General features: G+C 42.3%; 1 protein-coding gene across 1 annotated transcript in view; it reads left to right on the top strand.

The window, feature by feature from the left end:
• The window catches only part of GPHN (gephyrin), a 400,537-nt gene extending 397,838 nt beyond the window's left edge, over positions 1-2,699 (top strand). The window contains exon 25 of the mRNA XM_025201357.1: positions 1,709-2,699. Coding sequence (XP_025057142.1) covers positions 1,709-1,842 — 134 coding nt within the window. The 3' untranslated portion in view covers positions 1,843-2,699. The remainder of the gene's footprint in view (positions 1-1,708) is intronic.
• Positions 2,700-19,313: the final 16,614 nt, after the last annotated feature.

Genomic DNA, 19,313 nt, shown 5'->3' with positions numbered 1-19,313 from the left:
CTCTCCCAGCCTTATCAATGGCTGCCCCACCTGGCCCCAGCATCCCAGCTCTTAAAAAAAAAAAAAAAGCCACTCACCAGCTCCTGCCAGGCAGGGGGCCAAGCCCCACTGCACCTCACTGCCCCACACTGTATGGGGGGCTCTGCCACAAGCCCCCAGAGAGCCCAATGGCCACTGCAACAACCAACGAGTGCAGGGCTTTTTTTTTTAAAGAACTGGGAGCTGGGGCTGGGCGGGCAGCTATCAATGGGGCTGGGAAAGCAGGCGGGGGGTGGGGGCTCATGGCAGAGCCCCCCCATGCAGCATTGGGCAGTGGAGGGCAGGGGGGATCACGGGCCCCTCCCCCCTCTGCCAGCCCCCCCTCCACCTCCTACTTACCAGCACAAAGTCTGGGTCCGGCTCCCTGCAGTGGTGAGTGGGGACTACCTGAATCTCCGAAGCTTTCCAAATCTTTTCTGAATTGGGCCAAATCTCCTCTGAATCGAATCAGCAACCAAAGCTTTGAACATCCCTAATACACACCCATGTATGTACACTAACATGCACTCATGATGTGGCAAACACATTTGCTAGCATACTCAAGCGTATGGTCACATGATTGCCTATCCATGCACTCACTCTACGTGCATGTTTTCTTGTGTACATCTTCCTGTTTGTGTGCATACATTCTGTTGCACATGCATTCATACATCTTTGCTTTTGCACACACTTGCTTATTTTCATGTTTCCACTAAACACAAATATAAGTTGGGGTCTGAATGGAGGCTGCCAGGCTGAATCTCAATTCAGATAAAAACAGAGATGACGTTAGCTGAATGTGAGAAATAGCCAGAAGAGCTGGCAGATGGTAAGTGTTCTCTCAGTCAAAATCACTTTCTGTTAACAGGGTTTGTGATGTGTGAGGGTACTGTTAGATCCTGAATTGATCCCAGAATTTATGGTAACAACTACTGTTGAGCACTTTTTCCATCTGCATGGGCATGTCTACATGTCGCCCTATAGCAACGTAGCAATGCAGTATGTCACCATACAGCACACTATGGCAATGTAGTGATCATGTGAGTCTACATATGATTGGCAGCTATGTTGCCGTAGTGGTGCACTCCCCCATTATAGCACACACAGCGGCAAAATCTGTGCGCCACACAACATGGTGCAGGATGGGCGATTACTGTGCTGTGCTTTAATAGTTCCAAAAGGAAGTACTAAAGCACGGCTCTGCATAGGCTAGGAGTTTGACCCTGCCCTCTACACGCAGCCTTCCTTGGAGGCCACTGGACTCTTCAGTTAGCAGAGATTGTGACTTGCTAGCACTCCACAGTATTGGTTTCCCAGACTGGAGAGGCTCTGATTCAGTTCCACATATTGATTCCGTTCCAGAGGTATTTGTTTTTATCTGCGAGGTACCACATGATTGAATTTTTGGTTTTCCTATGCACTGTCTCTTTTGTCCTGTTTCAGGCAGAAGGGGTGCTCTTATTGTCAGTCCTCTGGTTTGAAAAGCAGGAAGCAAAGGGCAGAGCATTCTCTGTGATGACTTTTGACTCTGTTCACTTCTCCATTGGTCCTGAGTGCCCAGATTGTTTACCTTCAGGACATGTTGCAAGGCTGAGGGTACCAAAAAAGACTGAGAATATTAAGTTCTTCTGAACTGATGTTTTGTGGCATTTGCACTGCTAATTGGAATCTTTCTTTCATTTCCCTCTAGGAAATCAGATGAGTAGTCGTCTGATGAGTATGCGCAGTGCCAATGGACTGTTGATGCTACCTCCAAAGACAGAGCAGTATGTGGAACTTCACAAGGGGGAGGTGGTGGATGTCATGGTCATTGGAAGGCTATGATGCCACCAGAAAGAGTGAAGCTTTGATGCATGTCCACATATCATTGACTGTATCCTGTAATATGCAACGGCACAGCTAGTTTTTCTGATTTGGATAAAAGTTGATCAGTATAGTCAACATCTTGAACTATATTCCAAATGGAATTTAAATAAATACCTTTTAAAAAAATCTTTAAAAACAAATCTTAACAAAGAAATTTATTCTGATTATATCAAAGCAACTTTTTCCTTTCTTGCAATTGCTTTGTGTGTTCAATGCTAGTTCTGATAGCGGTAGCTTTTAGTAGACAGCAGTAGGTGCCTGCAGAACTTGTGTTTTTTCTCATCTTTAAGATACAACTACTTATGCTCTTAAAACAAGGCTGTCTGCTTATTTATACTAGCGTAGACAACACTTGGATTTCCCTTATTAGTATGCTTCATAACCGCTTCACAGAGAGCTTCTGCTTGTTCTTTATCTTGTATCTCGTGTTGATGTGCACAGTGCCAAAAGCAGAGTGGCTGCACTGGGAACCCAATGAAGCCCCGAGGTTTCCCCCCTCGCTGTGCATTCAGGGATCTCTCTTGTCCCAGCAGCCACCCAGCTCAGTACTCTTGGGCAGTAACTGGATACCTTTTATTTGAACAAACAAAAAAAATTGCTTCCTTAAGTGCTGACAGCCTTTTTAACCAATACATTTAAAAATGTACAGAACTGAAAATTAAAAAAAAATCAAAGACTGATCTTGTACAGATATTAGTGTTACCAGCATTCGTGTGGAAATTAAATGAGCAAAGAAATAAAACTAATGTTAAACAACTCTGTACCATAACATTTTCTGTAATGATATTGAAACTTAAATGAATAAAAAAAAATCCTTGATCATTATTTAAAATTTCACTGTTCTAGCCTTGTTTTTTTCAAAACATTTCTTTCTTTTTTGGGGCAGTGGCTGGGATTAAAGGAATTGTCTATGGTGAGTTAGTGAGTGAGCTGAAAAAGTATGGTTCTAAGTAAGAGGGTGTATAAAAGTCTCTTACAGAAAGAGGTAGAACAGTGGCTTTTTCAAATCAGAAAAAGGCTGAAAATCATATTGTGCTTTTGCTGAATTAGATGGCAAATATGCAATAATCTCTGAGATATACTAGCTATGATCTAGCACTGTAGGCCTTCTTTCCCCTTTTCAACAGAGTTGGGATGATCCCATGTCCAACACAGATGTCATTTACAGGTTACAGCCCTTTACAACAACCCTGTACTTGGGATTTGGTGTGTCAAATGCTAGCCAGCTTACTGTGGTACATTTCTGTCTGTGGGTGTTTTCTGGGTAAGGCCTAGGATGGGAACTCAATTGAGTCCAATTCCTGACTGTCACAGCCTCTACCACTGTGTGTAATGGGCCCGTTTAATTGCTCTGTGCCAGTTTCACAAATGTTCAGTGAAGATACACTTCTCTACATTGCAAGGATGGCATTAGGATAAATTCATTCATGTCTGTAAGATGCTCAGCTACTGCTACTATGGTACCAGGTTCTAGTTGTACCTGGGGAGAGACTGAGTGGGGGAGAAGGGGCACAGGTACTTCAAGTTACAAGTCACAGGGAGATGTTGTGAAAGGCTTCCCCTTTCAATGCAATGTGAAGAATTATATAATTTATTAGTACTAGGCAAAAGGCAGTACAGAATATAAAAATGAGTATTCATAAGCTGCGTAACCTCATTACTAAGAACTATTTTAGGAGAGAGAGTTCACATTGTTGGAGAGCCCATGTTACAGAGAAAGATAAGGCAAGACTCAAGAAAAACCTATAAATAGCTCTTAGGCCTGTTCAAAGCTATGCAATGGGTGCATCTACACCTGATGCTATGTCACTGTAGCAACGCACTATGGCAAGGTAGTGTTTGCAGGTGTATACACATGACCAGCAGCTACTTCACCAGTGACGTGCTCCCCTGCTATAGCATGCCACTACAGTGAAATAGCTACTAAAAATAACCATGCGTATGGTGCAGTACGGACTGTTACTACACCATGATTTAGTACTTCCTTTTGGAAGTGCTAAAGCCAGTAACAACATTGCCATAGTGACATGTGTAGACACGCCCAATTTTACTCAATTTGAATAAGAGTTTTGAACAAGAATGGTAATTGACATGGTCCTGAATGTTTAGCCCAAGATAAATCCTGTCAGCATCATGACTGCTAACCATCGTTGTACGTGAATACAGCAGTTAAAAAAATCTGAGGGAATAGTTGTGTCACACCCTACTGCTGTTTAGCATTACCTCACGGGTGTAATGGAATTGCCACTACTGCTGTCTCATGCTGTTCTTCCATGGAAAGAGTTAATTTTCCAGAGATGGCAGCTCAGTTCCTCTAAGGCGGTGTTTCCCAACCAGTGTGCCATCAGAAATGAACAGGTGTGCTGCAGAATTTTGCCATGGCAATGAGCTACAATAGGTATGAAGGTGGGGAATGCCTTAACCGGTGTGCCGCAGAACATTTTTAATAATGTAAGTGTGCCTTAGGCTGGAAAAGGTTGGGAAACACTGCTCTAAGGCCCCTGGCAGACATTACACATAGGATGTGATCAACTAGTTAATAGCATCTTAAAGTGTCATACAGCCACAGGTCCAGCAAATTAATGGTACAACAAAATGAGAAACCAGCCACAAATTTATTACACAAATATGAGTAATAATTTTGTGTCTGGTTTCCTTCACACCTTAAAATGAACCTGTGGGCAGGTGGACTGCACTGGGGTCTCCAGCTGGTCCCAGTGTGGTCCTTATTGGTTCAGCTGACTTACTGGCTCAGCTGATTGTCCGCACGGTCCCTGCCAGCCAACAATCAGCTGATTGGCAGTAGTATTAGGACAGCACAGGGCAGCCCCAGTGTGACCTAGCGCTGCCAAGAATCAGCTGATCAGCAGCACTGAGACTACACCAGGGCTTGAGCCCTTCTGCCATCCCTAGAGCCAGCCAAAAATCAGCTGATTGCTGGCAGGATCAGGACCTCACTGGGATTCAAACCTCAGTGCAGTTTCAATACTACCAATAATCAGCTGATCTGCAGCTCACTTCAGGGACCACAGAGGGGCTCACGCTAGCTGTAGTTGGTCCCTAGAGCCAGCCAACAATCAGCTGATTGTTGAGCACCTTTGCCAGCCCAGGGGGAATCCAGGATCATGATGGGCAAATAGGACAACATCAGGGTCTGATCCCCAATCCCAAACACTGTGCATTCTACTATGCACATGTCATGGCAGAAGGCACAACTCTTGATATCTATCAGGGATGAGATGCCATTGTGCCTTTACACAAATGTCTGTCAGCAACCTAAGAGAACAGTAACTGTTAAAAAAAATGTACTATACTGGCAATCACCTGTCATCCCATAAGAACACAGACCTACCATACTACATCAAACTAAAAGTCTGTCTTCAGTTTCCCACAGTTACAAGTAGCAGTTGTTTTATAGGAATAGCATAAGAAACAGGGCACGAGTAGTGATCCATCCCATTCTATCCTCTGAGGCACCAGCAACTGAAAACTAAGGAATAACCTGAGTTGTGATTATATTCCTATCTGTTGTCTGATGGCCCCCTATCCTCCATAAATTCATCTAATCTCTTTTTGAACTTAGTTGTATTTTTGGCCTCCACAATGTCCTGTAGTAGTGAATTCCACAAGTTAAGGGAGCGTACAGAAGTTGCTTTTTCACCATTTAAAGCACTTTATTGCCATAACTTAACAAAAGTGCACGGCTTTATAGTACTTTAAAAATGAGTACGGTGCTTTAAATCACATTTTCTCAACCTGTGGTACGGATACCCCTGGGGGTATGCGAGACACAGGCAGGGGGTATGTGGGTACCCCAACACTCTCTCTGTCTCTCGCCCTCTTTTCCTCTCTCTCTCTCTCTCACCCCTTCCTCCTCTCAAAATATGGCAAAAAATTTGGTACAACGCGCACTGCTTTAAATTCCCTAGTAATAATTTAGCATCCCACGCTTTGTGTGGCGCTGGGTTCAGCCCTCCTAGCTTTGGCGAATATCACCTCTAGCCCAGGTACATACTCGAGTTGTACACCCCTGGTGTAAAAGGTGGCAACCCTACCCACATCAGATCAGACATCTGTCATATCACGGCCTTATATACACAGCCCTTCTTTCAACATATGGCACGCATTAGTCTGTAAATATAAAATCCCCTGGAAAATTGAGTGTTGGGGTACTTATTACCATTTTCAGAAGTTAGGGGGTACTTGTTACTTAAAAGGTTGAGAAACACTGCTTTAAATTAACCCTTGTTAAATGAGATATTAAATTTGAAGTGCTGTATTTTACAGCACGTTAGCAATCTACAGCCCTTTAAATAACTTCTGTACAGTGGTCAAATTTCTGACCAGTGGAGAAGCCCCAGGAGGCTGCAGAATGCCCCCTACCTCCTAGCCTGGAAAGGGCTCAGAGCCCCCAACACTGCACTTGCTGTAACTTTAACATGCTATAAAAAGTACTCTAAATTACAGTGCTGTGAAACATGCACAGAGCACTTCTATACACACCCGTTTTTCATTTTGTAAAAAAAAAAAAAAAAAAAAAATTATCTCCTTCTGTTTGTTTTAAACTTGCTGCCAGATAATTTCAGTGGGTGTCACCTAGTTTTTGTATTATGAGAGGTCATTCCCTAGTCATTTTATTTACACCATTCATGATTTTTATAGCTCTGTATCAGATCCCCCTCAAGTTGTCTTCTTTCCAAGCTGAAGCATCACAGCTTTTTCAGTCTCTCCTTAATGGAAGTTGTTCCATGACCCTGATAATCTTTGTTACCTTTATTACCTTTTCTAGTTCTCCTATATCCTTTTTTGGTATGGAGTGACCAGAACTGCATACAGTATTTAAGATGTCAGTACACCAAAGATTTATCTAATGGTTCAATGTTTTCTCTTACATTTTCAATTCAGCAGCGCTGCTTTGCTACCATCATACCTCCAGCATACCATCCTGCCACTAGCATGTCATCCTCACCATCACTTGTAAAGGGGGTGGGGGGAGCCTCAAGCAACAGCTTTGCAGCCATCTCCCACTGTTCCAACCCTGTGAAAAAAAATCCTCCCTTGGCCAGTTACAAGTCTTTAAGGGTGCCCAGCACTGTAAAATGCGATTGAAAATAATAGAGCAGTAAAATATGACAGGGAAAAATACATTTAGCAGACGCTGCCTTCCTCAAGGTGAAAGGTTCCCTTATACTTCAGTCACATTTTTCTCTCCAATTCCAGCTAAGAATTAGCTGGAATTGTTTCCCTAAGAGGACAAAACTTTCAATTCCTGTTGTAGGAGGCTTAAGAAATCTGGGAAAACACCTACCTTTCCTTCCCCAAGGGAAGGTACAGAAGAAAGATTAGACATACTGGACCGCCCAGCATTCCCATTGATACCAACGTTCTACTGAAGTATTATTACCTCAGTGCTCAATAGGCGTTCTCACGGAGGATTTGATGTCGCTGCCACTTCTACAGCTATGTGCTGTTGACCTGATTTGTGACCACTGAAGGGACAGAGGAATGTCATCTGCTAAAGTCAGGGTGAAATCAGAGTAGACTAGTAGAGCTGTGGGGAAGTGCTTTTCATTGGAAAACTTTCCTTACCCTGAAAAAATGCATTGAGCTAGATCTTTGGTTGAAGCTATACTACTTCAAGCTGAGGATCTGTCCCACACTAGACAGAAAGGCCCTGCTATAGTGGCTTTGCAGCTATGTTATGTTGGTGGCACTGTTTTTAATTCTTATTACTGAACTTTTACTGCAGGCAAACAGTCAGTTGGATTGTCCACTAGCACCAGCAGTTTAGTGATGTGGGCTGCTGCTACATTTTGCCATAGAGAACTGCTGGCAAGCCCAGTAAGTCCCACACAAGGCAGCTGATGCACACATGATGACAGCCAAAAGAAAAAGTTCAGGGTAACATTTTCCTCCAGCTAACGTGCATTTGGATGTGCTCCTGGCACAGGCAGGTTCATGGTAAAGGCTGGTGGGAAACCTCTTGGAATGTAACATTTAATAGCCACGTGGTAGATGGGATTTGCTGCATTCTTAGGGGATTAGCTCAGTGAACATATTTATAGCTGAGTGAGCTGAAGCTGGTGCAGAATTTGGCAGCTTGTCTATTCCAAGGTATACCAGTGCTTTTAGATACCAGTGGAGCTTTTAGATACGAGTGCTTTTAGATCAGCGCTGTGTATTAAAGACTGGGTAAAATGTAAGAAGATGAACTTGACTTACAAAACCTGAAATGGCCCAAGACCTACTTTTCTCAAAGATCCTCTGTGTGTATATGTACAGTAGCACCTGAGCTCACCTAAAAAGAAGGTGGTAGATGGCAGGTGTTTCCCATGTTACCCCTTTGGAATTTGCTCCCCATGGGCTTGATTAAATTGATTTGGCACTACAGAAAGCCATAACAACAAGGAAAGAACAGGTTTGTTGTGCTCAGAGCAGCTTGTGTTGCTAGGGAGACATGCTGCTGCCTTCTGTTACAGTTGGAGTTCCACGAGGGGCAATGATAAGGGATGCCTGGAAAACAATTCTGCTTCAAATAAAAGAATTATGGGATTTCAAAATTTGTTTTTATTCCATCTCACCTCAGAAACATGACCTAATTAAACTGTCCATGAAACATGAGAGACTCATACTCAAGTAGCCAATAGCTCTATGTCAGGATACTCCCAAGGTCTTTTGGAGACTCAGGCCCAAGCATATTCTGGGTCTTCCATGGCCTTATTGAGTTTCCCAATATCTGGGCAATAGCATCAGTCTTTCTCTGCCTGTTTCTCCTGTATAAGTAATTCTGTATTCATGGGGACACAGGGAATGACATTTCTGTTTTGGCAGAACAGCATCTTTGACAGAGCCACGCTGCTGATGACTGTATGTCCAGGTATGTTGTATAGCTGTGATCCAGCTAGGACATGGTGCATCTTTTGAGGCCAGATCACTGACCACCAGAATGAGAGTCTTCTTGCCAAGTGGAGATGGTAGAAAGTATTACTGAGCAACATTGTGGCTCAGAGTGTTCCCCTTTCTCAGCCAACATAATTTCTACTTTATGTGGGCTCAGCTTCAGTCAACTGTTATTCATCTACTGACCTGAACTGGGCCAGTTTGCTGTCCACAGTGGTGTTATGTGCAATGAAAGCAAGATTGAGCTATATGTCATAAACTGTCCATGTCTTCTCCTGCCTGTATGGAGCAGAGATTGAAGGATCCATAAATACTAAGTTTCAAACCAGGGTAAGTCACATGATTACAAGCCCCATTTTACATTGCTGCAATTCATTAACACTATCTGCACAAAGGCACTAACTCATGCAGAAAACTCTCATGAAAAAAAACCCTTAAGGGAGGGTTATATGCAGCATGGGACTGGGTACATCTATGCCACCCTCACTGTGCCCTGATTCAGCCAATAAATGTAATTGATGCCACTGTCCTATGAGAGCACAAGCCAACCCAATCCATTATGATGCCTTCCCAGCTCCTGGCAGCCAACATGACCAGGATGCACAAAACTAGTAAAGGCCACTTTGTTCCTGGGCCTGAGCTACAGTGAGCACAGCCCCAGGGATCAGGTCCATTCTTTTTAAAGAGCGTTGGTATGTTTCCACAAAAGATGCTATAAAAGGGTAAATTGTTCTTGTTACCCTCTTCATCTTAACAGTGGCAAACAGCTATTCTGAGGAGTTCTAACAAAATATTACAATTCTTCACTTAATTATAAACCAAGAGGCACAGGCTAAAATACAGCAGCCCAGATATCAGCTATTTTGTGATTCACTTGGAATTGTGTAAGTTTTATACATAAACGATCTATCTTTATTCTTAGAACTGTTTCATAGGAGATTTCATGAAGAAGAGGGGGAAAGAATAAAGGTACAAGAGTAGTTAGTGTAAGTGATATAGAATAGAGGTATTAAAAGGTATTAAAATTATTTCTGATTTATTTTGAAAAATAGTCCTCCTGATTTATTTATAAGTGCTCTCCTAAAAAATCCCACTAATCAGGGGTGGGCAGTTATTTCAGGTGGAGGGCTGCTTACTGAGTTTCGGCAAGCCATCGAGGGCCGCGTGACAGGCAGCCAGGGGCAGATATATATTAATTTTCTAAATTTTTTAGGGGCCTTGCGGGCCGGATAGAATGGCCTGGCGGGCCGCATCTGGCCCACGGGCCGCATTTTGCCCACCCTTGCACTAACTCCATTCCCAGAGCTTGTTCTCTTCCCTGAGACCCTTTGGAAGGTCATACTTTCAATTCTCAGAACCTAGCCTAGCCAGTAGTTAATTTGATTTGTTTGTGACTTGAACTTTCTTGTAGAATCACTATAAGAAAAAAAGTGATGTACTGAATATTGAGCTGCCCCTGACACTCAAGAATGTACATCCTCAGTAATGTTGTTTTTCTGTTCTTTAATGACATGATGTAGCCTCTAAAGGGAAAGTCCATGTTTGTTGTATTTCTTAACCTCTGGGGTTCCACCACTTGTTGACTCTTTCTCTGTTTTTTGGAACAACCCCTCTTAACTTGTTAATTTGTTCCTCTTTTGTGTATAGGCAACATGGGAAGCCACTTTACTTTTAAGAGCTTCAGTACAAGCAAATTCTCGTGGAGCCAGACGTCCATTATGGGTGATCTTCAGCGAGTTCTTAGTCAAGGCGAATATGCCCCTTTAACATGTGCTCCCATGTTTGAGAGTAATTTCATACAGGTAAAAAACAATTCAACAAAATTTGTTTGTCATATGCAATTTGACATAGACTGAATAGACTATCTCCACTTTCATACCCTAGTTGGAGAAGTATCTCCTCCTATATTCATTCTTACTATTCTCGGTCTTTATTCCACTCTCAATGCAATGCCAACTAGCACACAGGAAGGTATATATAGTATATTCCCCCTCTCATGCATGTTTCCAAATCTCCCCTCACATGCAAACATAACCTGTTATCTCTCATTTTCTTATTGAGATGTTTACACCACACCCTGCAATCAGCCCGTGATACCAACCTCCATCACTCACACTTTGAATTTCTAAAGAAAAGCACCTTTAGGCATCCCCCCATGTTGCAATCCTGTTCTTTGATACCTGGAAAAAAGATCAGACAACAGTTGGGGGTGCTGGTTAGTCTACTGTGCTGACCAATACTCTCTCATTCCTTTGTGAGCCCTCAACTGTCTGTATCCATCTGTTTTCTCTTCTTTTACATATGAATTGTAAGCTCTTTAGGGCAGGGACTGTGTTTTTGTTCTGTGTTTATACAGCGCTTAAACATAAAGGAATCTAGCCCCTGACTGAAGCTCATAGTTTTACAATAACACAGATAATTGAATAAGGACAGATCACAAGAACAAAGCACTTCTCCTGCCACGCAAAGCAACGTGAGGTGGTTCTGGAGAATTAACTCTGTGACATCCAAGCATTTTTCCTACATTAAGCAGTCAGGCAACATGCTGATGAGCCCAGTATAAGAGCTAGATGGCTAGATCTCCAGGTAATTGATTTCCAGTCCCTCTTTACTCAGAATAGGTTCCTTCTCCCATTCTTCACACGCATGTCCCTCTCATTCTTCCACCTTCTGTTCTGTTCTCATTCCCAAAACCTAAACAGTGAGAATCCCAGGCCAGTGATACCATATTTGGTCTGTATTATAATAGTGTCACTCCATAACATACAGCCATGATTCTGTTTTTGTGTGCAGGTTAATAAGAGAGGTGAACCAATCTATGTTCACAACCGTTCCAACTGTGTGACCATAGGCATCTGTGCATCCAGCCCCAGCTTAGATCTGCCCAATGTGATGCTGCTAGCACACACAGTGCCTACACCCCAACAGGAAGCTGTATCAAAGTTCTGGAAGTTCTCAAAACAGCCATCTCATAAAGAACAGCTAGTACTCAGCAGGTGAGTCAGCACTGAAAAGGGATAGATGGAGCACTGTTCTCACAACGGTTGGGGTTTTTTTGGAGCCGTCTCTTGGTCAAAGGTTAATGACTATTTCTCCTCTCATTACTAAAGTTCCTTCAAACATAAATAAGAAATACAAACCTGCTACCCTGTAAATAATAACTTTGTACACATCGTGATAGAGACTTCTGCCCAGGCCTGACACAATAACATGGTTCTATCTGTTTAGTAGTTCTGTCCCTTGAGTTAAGCATTAGCTAACCATGCACCTTTGGATTCCTCTCTGGTAGCCATGCCAGCCCAAAGATTTAAGCTAACAAACAAATAAAACCACTAACTTAGTAATTCTGTAAGTATATCAGAAGCTGACAAGGTATAAGAGGATTGATGGGGTTTTCTGCATGAAGGAGCAATTAAGAGGGTTAGTGCTTGATTATAAATTGTGTTATTTTGTAAACACCTACACAAAAGATCTGTACATCATTGTAGGCAGCAAAAGAAATCCTCTACTCAAGGTACAACAGTAACCCAAAAATCAAACAAACTGCTATGATGTATGAGGGACTGGATAGAATGTATAAGCAAGTAGACAGAATACTGCTTGCCGTGTATCAGTTCCTGTGTTCCTATGGAAATTAAAGGGCAGAGGTCACCTTTCAAGTGATTTGGGGTTAATTCTAGTGGTCTGGTCAACATAAAAAAACCCCAAAAAACCCCAGACTTCTTGAGTCGCTACTGAGCCTCTCTCCTGCAAATAGCTGGAGGTACCGAAGACAGGAGTAGCCAAGAGCACACACCATATTGTTTCTGAGCCAAAAGACACAATGCTGTCTTTGAGAAGTTTCCATCTGTGCTTTAGCATGTATTCTCCTTCAGATCACCCTATGACAAAAGAGAGTTTTCTTTTAGGTTTTTCCCTTTGAAGTTTGTGAAGCTCTCCATTCACAATCCTGAGAAGTGTCACCTCAAGCTAAAGCTGGTGAATGGCCGCTGCTATTACCTGGAGCTCTGTGCCACACCAGAGAAGCAGCGCCCCCTCTTCCTTCAATGGGTACGGCTCATCTCCCTCCTTCGATTTCCCCCAGACGGCAATAGCAGTGCAGAAGTCAAGGTGGTGTATCAGAATTTTAGTGCACAGTCAACAGAGGAATGGCAAGGCACAAAGAGCCAGTCAGAGAAAGTAAGTCTTTGGGAGAGGGGTGTTAACTTTGGTGTTAGCAATTTCTGCAAACTTGTTGGTCAAAAGAGTTTCATGCTTGTGACAACAGCCTTTATTGCATGGATGAAATGAACTACAATTCAGTTTACACGAGATGTATATCAAAATGACTAGCCTGTTATAAGCTCCCTACAGAACCTGAGGGCAATGGAGGCCATGGAGACAGAGTAACCCTTTTGAACACCAAGAGGTGGGGTATCTGATACTGGCTGCATCTACATAAGACGCTGACTGCACAATAGCCCAATACTACTGTGCAGTAGCGTCATGTAGCAACAACGATTATACAACACTACTGCACAGTAGTATTAGGCTACTGCGCAGTAGCATCACAAAAGTGACATTAGTTGGTGCTACTGTGCAGTAACTTAGGTTTACACAAGTACTAAATGACTATGCAGTAGCAACTATGCAGTCTGAGTCCCATGTAGGCATGGCCATTGTTACTTTGGATGTCATTTTCCTGATATTTGAGGTGATGGCAATATTTGGTGACTGACAGGTAAGAAACATTAGGTATTTGGCTTACTGGAATGGAAGTGAGTGTTCCAGCTCTGAAAAGAGGTGCCAGTGGAGAGCTAGGAAGGTAGAAGTTATCCACTGGTTATACATGAGAGATAAAAAGGAACCAGGAGCAGAAGGGAAGCAGGATTCCTCTTGAAGCCACCAGAAGCAGCATATTCATACAAGGGGCTTTTACCAAAGGGACAGGTGGAAATTCTGCCTTGGGTCCACAGTTATCAAAGGGACCAGGATGGCTGCTGGTGCAGAACATACTTTTTCAAGCTACTATACCAAGTCCCAAGAAGCAACAGTCTTTCAGCCTAGCTGCCTCTGTCTCTCTCTCATAGTCACAGGGTTTAAAGCAATCTCAAATCTCATCTAGTCCACCCCTGTACAAATACTGGATACACTATTCCTATACTGTTCCAGACATATGCCTGTCCAGCCTTTTCTTGAAAACCTCTGGTGAGGGAGATTCTACTATCTCCCTGGGCAATTTGTTCCACTATCTTACTGTTTTAACAGTAAGAAAGTTTTTGTCTGGTATTTAAATCTGCTTTGTTGCAGTTTAAACCCAGTGCTCTCTTTTATTCACACTGCACACCTGAGCTACTTTCATCTGCACCCCAAATACCTTCTTGTTCCTGAGCTAGGATCAGGGAGGGAAATAATAATTATTTCTAAACCCTAGAAGGAGAACTAGAGGGAACTTGAAGAAAGATTATTCTGTACAGAGGAAGACACTTCTCTGGACTCAAGAAAGTCTGTTGAAAAAGGATAAATTAGGTCAATGGGTAAGAAGGGCAGAGAGAAATCAATACACCAGGGTATGTTTGTGCACCATTTTCTTCATCAGAGACCCTGATAAGGGCCTTATCTGTTTGTTGTCCTCAGTTTAATTATTTTTTCAAATACCAGTTTAAAAAGTTATGCCCTCACTTTTCTAATAACACCCAGAGAAGAAAAAAATAGAAGTGTGTTTCATATGATAATTTCCTTTCTTCAGCTATACTTATATAATCAGCCTTATCCCAGGTTTTCTGCTTTCTCTTAACTGATGTCAAGGACCAAATATTTGCTGGCCTTAAAATGAACCCTTTTGTATGCTGGTTCCTGTGACTAAAAGAGATGTTGATCGATGCCTTGATTTACTGAGAATTATGTTGCAGCCCAGGTATCTGTGATTTCTCTTGCAGAACAGATTGAATTCTGGTAGAAAGATATGTATCCTTTTTGCTATTCAGATTTTATCTTTCTTTGGGTCCCTTGAAGCCTTTCTTTGGCTACTACTCATCAGAATTTTTTTCTGACAAATATCAGAATTCAGCTATCATTTGTTGTGCCTGAGAGTCATTTATCTGGGATCTAAGGAGGAAAGATAGCAGCCAGGGGGCAGGTTGCAAGTTTCAACTAATCTAGAGAGAGATCCAGTAGGGGGAGGTGCCACCGATATTATCTTTTGTGACATTGCTTTTGGGCTTTCTCTTGAGATTTATACAAGATTTTGTTCCCCCAAGCAAAAATTGCCTGTGAAAAACAAGTGGGTGCTATAGAAACAACAGGAGTAGAAACAGATGCTTAATCTATCTGAAGGTACAATCTTATTTTTCTTGTGTATTGGGTCTTTAGATTGGAAATGCTCCTCTGAGGTGATCATGGTGTTCTTGACAAATATTATGCTGCAGCATTATTAGTTTTTGTGAGAATTCAACAGTTCTTTTTGCAGAGGCAAGGACTTTTGTGGGTGATATCTTTTATTGGACCAACTGCATATTATTAGACCAGTAGTACTTTTTTGGGGTGTGGGGGGGACTATATAATATGTTCTTTTTAATTTGTGTGTTTAATTGCTTAGAATTATTTGGGGCGTCACACTTAGTTTTAATTGTGCCTCCCAAAAGTCGTATGTAGGCATAAACAGAATTATTTCTGATATTTACCATTTCTATTTCTCTGAGTGTATATGCAACTGGAAATCCAAAGCATCAATTGTCTTTGTTAGAAATTGTGCGCAGAGAAAGGGGTTTCCTTTGGCAATACAGGAAGCACAGCCTGTACCTTCAGGGGCCCACAACTTCCCCCATAGTAACTAAGCATGATAGACAAGCTTAACAGCAGACCTGTGCCTTATTTGGTAAAACTTTTTAAAACTTTATATTGATTGGAGCTTACCCTGCAGGTGAAAGAAGAGTTACGCAGTACTAGTAATTTTCTGCTAAAGCTCTGCGCATGCGAAAAGCTCATGTAACCAGAGAATATAAATACGTGTGTGAGAGTGCAACCGGGGCCCCTCTGCCTTTCTAAGGTCGGGGGACCTTCGGCCGAATAAACTGGAAAGACCACACCCTCGTCTCCTGCTTATTTGAGTCTCAGCTGGGAAACGAGCCCCATTGGGGTCAGGAGTATTCGCAAGTGTTCCCTTTCCAGGTTGGGAGCTTAAGCGAATAATTTCTCCGACATCTTCTTGCAATATTCACAAAGAACTAGAAGGGAAATTTCTATCCTGTGATTCATCAGAGACTCCTGGTTCAAGTTCTTCTCCTTTTGTAGGAAAGAGAACTTTTTTGGATTAAGCATGCTTTTATTTTATTTTCCTTTAACTTCTTTAAACTTTAATTAGGAAATCAGCCTAAGAAAGGGTTGTTATATCAAGTTCTTTCCCTTCCTGCTTTCTTTGGTTATATAAAAGTCTGTCCTTGCACAAGGGAGACCTGGAAATTTCTCTGCATTTACCAGCTGAAGGCAGAAAATGTGGGCTCAATTTACAAGGGAGCAATCTTAATACACAGACAGCAGACAGAGCAAATAGCTGATCTCTGTTCTCAGATAAGAGGAAAGAGGAAAAAACATAAGGAAAGGAAGCTTAGAAACAGTGGCATAGCACTAGGGATTGCACTCTAAGCAGCAGCAATGGAAGGGGTGGCAACAGTGGCTGAGCCAGAAACAGCAGTAACTGCCATTTTTGTGCCTCTTTAAGTGGGCCCTCAGGGACCCCTGATATTTGGTGTCCTGTTTGCCCACTGTCCATGTAAGACTGCTGCTTGAAAATGGAGGGACGCAGAAAGGGAAAAGAGAATTAACACTTAGGCCATCAAACAACTCTAGCACTGCCATACATGAACTCCCCACCCACCCCTAGAAGTAGGTCTAGGTCCGTATTCATTGGCAAAGGGGTGTAAGAAAGCTTGAAGTGCCTGACACCCTTCACCAACAGGAAACTCAATATTTGTAAAGAATACATAAATAGTAAATTATATTCCCATGGTCCTCAAAGCCCCAGTCACACAGAACAGCCCCAACCTGAACATTTCCTTTGTGTCTTTTCTTATTGTGTCTTGTTTGCTGAATGCCTTCCTTATTTCCTTAAAGAGAGATGACCACAAAGAGATTTCAAAATGTCCAACAATCCCAGAGGCAGAGAAAGAGGAACCTGCTAAGCAAGCATCTTCCAAGCGAGTTACCATCTCTGGCATAGTGGGTCCTATTGAAGAGAGTAAGAGAGGGATGGCAGTTACTTCCCACAGCTCCCTGAAACAGAGCATGACGCAGTCCACCGTGCAGTCAGAGGAACAACAATGTAATGACAACCTGCATGAAAAGAAGCACAGAAGCAAGGAGAGGAAGCCATCCAGGTAAGTATGGCTATGGGTATATTGATTTTGATGCAGAGATGGTCTCCATGCATGAACTTTGGGGAATGAAAGATGGGACATTCATGTCATCAGAGTTATTCTTAGAGCAGCTTTTTAGAATTATTGGGCTAAGCTGCTTCAGAATGTACAGTAGGCTTTTCAAAAGGTCACAGCCACTTACATCCTTTTAAAAATCTCACCTCTGAACTGACAGTTAGGACCTAAATGAAGGTGGCCTGATTTTCATGAGGGTTGACTGCTCACTACCCTCTCTGATTGCCGGAGGATCTGCAAGTATACACAGCACTTCACAAAACTGGACCACTTCAAGTGCCTCAGTGTACAATTAGGTGCCTAACTTTGGAAACCTGTGTTTTAAAATTTTGTCCATCATATTTTTCAAACTAGATCAAACTATAGATCCAGCTAGTCCAGTATCTTCCATCCTGAGCTACTAGACCAGAATACTGGTATATGGAGTTCAGGGTCCTAAGCTAGTGTCCTGCCTCTAGAAGTGCCTATTCACTGATGCTTCAGAGGAAGAAAAGCTACCGCCTATGCCACAGTGTGCCATACTGTGCTAAGAGAAAGAAAAAGTCCTTCCTCTCCCATGACTTCCCCTCTACTCCACAGGTAGTTTTATACCTCGGGAAGTTTTCAAAGTTATGCAAACAGGTACCTGAGACCTACTGAAAGTCACTGTGGGCTAAGCATCTAGCTGCTTGCTATTTGCCCACTATTAATAACCAATAAAAAAAATAAAATCCTTTACCCTCATATAAAAGGAAAGTTGCACTGAAAAAGAGAAGGGAAGGGAAGGTATGGATGATGTAGCAACTTAGCTTGTAGAGCTTAGAATACCACCTTGCCTAACTGTACACACACAGAGAGATTTAGCACAGAAAGCCATAAGCATGCAGCACACCACCTACTGTAACAGTGCAGAGGGCTTTGTTCTTTACACTCTTGCCTATATGAGCTTATATATGTGTGCTACAAATCTCACACTTTATTTGGTCCCCTATGTGAAATGAATGAAGTTCTTGTCCCATTTTTAATAGAGAGATATTTAGATTATAAATACCTATGCCAAAAGGACTTTAACCACCATTGCCCCCCTTGCCCCACAACACTGCTTTACCTGTGCTGTGACAGCTATGCCTTGTACAGTAGTTGTGTGACAGGGTTTATTTCATAGTTTAGCAATAGGTTAGACAACGATTTACATGGGGTGGTTTGGATAGGGATGATCCTGCCTGAGACAGAGAGTTGGACTAGATGACCTCCAAAAGTCCCTTCCAGCCCTACTTGTCTATGATTCTATGGTAAACCAATTGTCACAATAGCATTCTAGTTGGTTGTCCCAGTGGAGAGACCACGGAGTCATTAGATTTTGGAGATTCCACTTTCCTCTCACCCAAAGGGATGATCCCGTGTCAATCAGGAATGAGGCATATTGGCCAGGCAGCGCAAGAGAAGCTTGCACTGCCACAGTTCATACCGCACCAGTTCTGTAGGTGAATGAAAGTTTTCAGTGTCTAAGGATATTGGTCAGGCATGTTTCACCAACACTGAAGTCAGTGACATATGTGGTTTAATAAGCCAACATAAAACATAAAACATTTAATAACATTATTTGAAAGAGTATATATTGATTTTTGATGGCTTATTAGTACATTTAACAAGTACTTACATGTAAGAAAGGGACAGGGTCTCCAAGAAGTTCTGATTTAGAAGTATCCCCATTTACTCTAGTGTCATTACAGGCAAAAAGTACCTCTGTTAATGTGGTATGGTGTTCAGTGTTGGTGTCTCAGTCATTCCATTTCAAGTGCACTCATTTTGTGTAAGAAGTGACTTTTTATTGCTGGGATTCACAAACACTCCTGGTATCTTAAGTTCTAGCCATAGTAATTATGATTCTGTAAACAGAACCAACCTGAGAGTTAGACTGATGATAATACACAGAACATGCCAGGGAAGTCGCATCCCTTTCTATGCAGCTTCTTTCTAACTACACATGTAATATTATATTCCACTCTGAGAATCACAGCGAATAATCTGAAAGATGCAGATTTCAAGGGCTAAATCCTCCTGACTTCAATGGGAGTTGCAAGTGCTGAGCACCTCGTAAGATTTAGGCTCAAAAACACAGAGCAATTGTGTGGAGTGTTA

Source organism: Alligator sinensis, unplaced genomic scaffold (assembly GCF_000455745.1).
Source record: "Alligator sinensis unplaced genomic scaffold, ASM45574v1 scaffold768_5, whole genome shotgun sequence".
In the NCBI taxonomy this organism is placed as follows: domain Eukaryota; kingdom Metazoa; phylum Chordata; order Crocodylia; family Alligatoridae; genus Alligator; species Alligator sinensis.
This window is presented reverse-complemented; position numbering and strand designations above follow the sequence as displayed.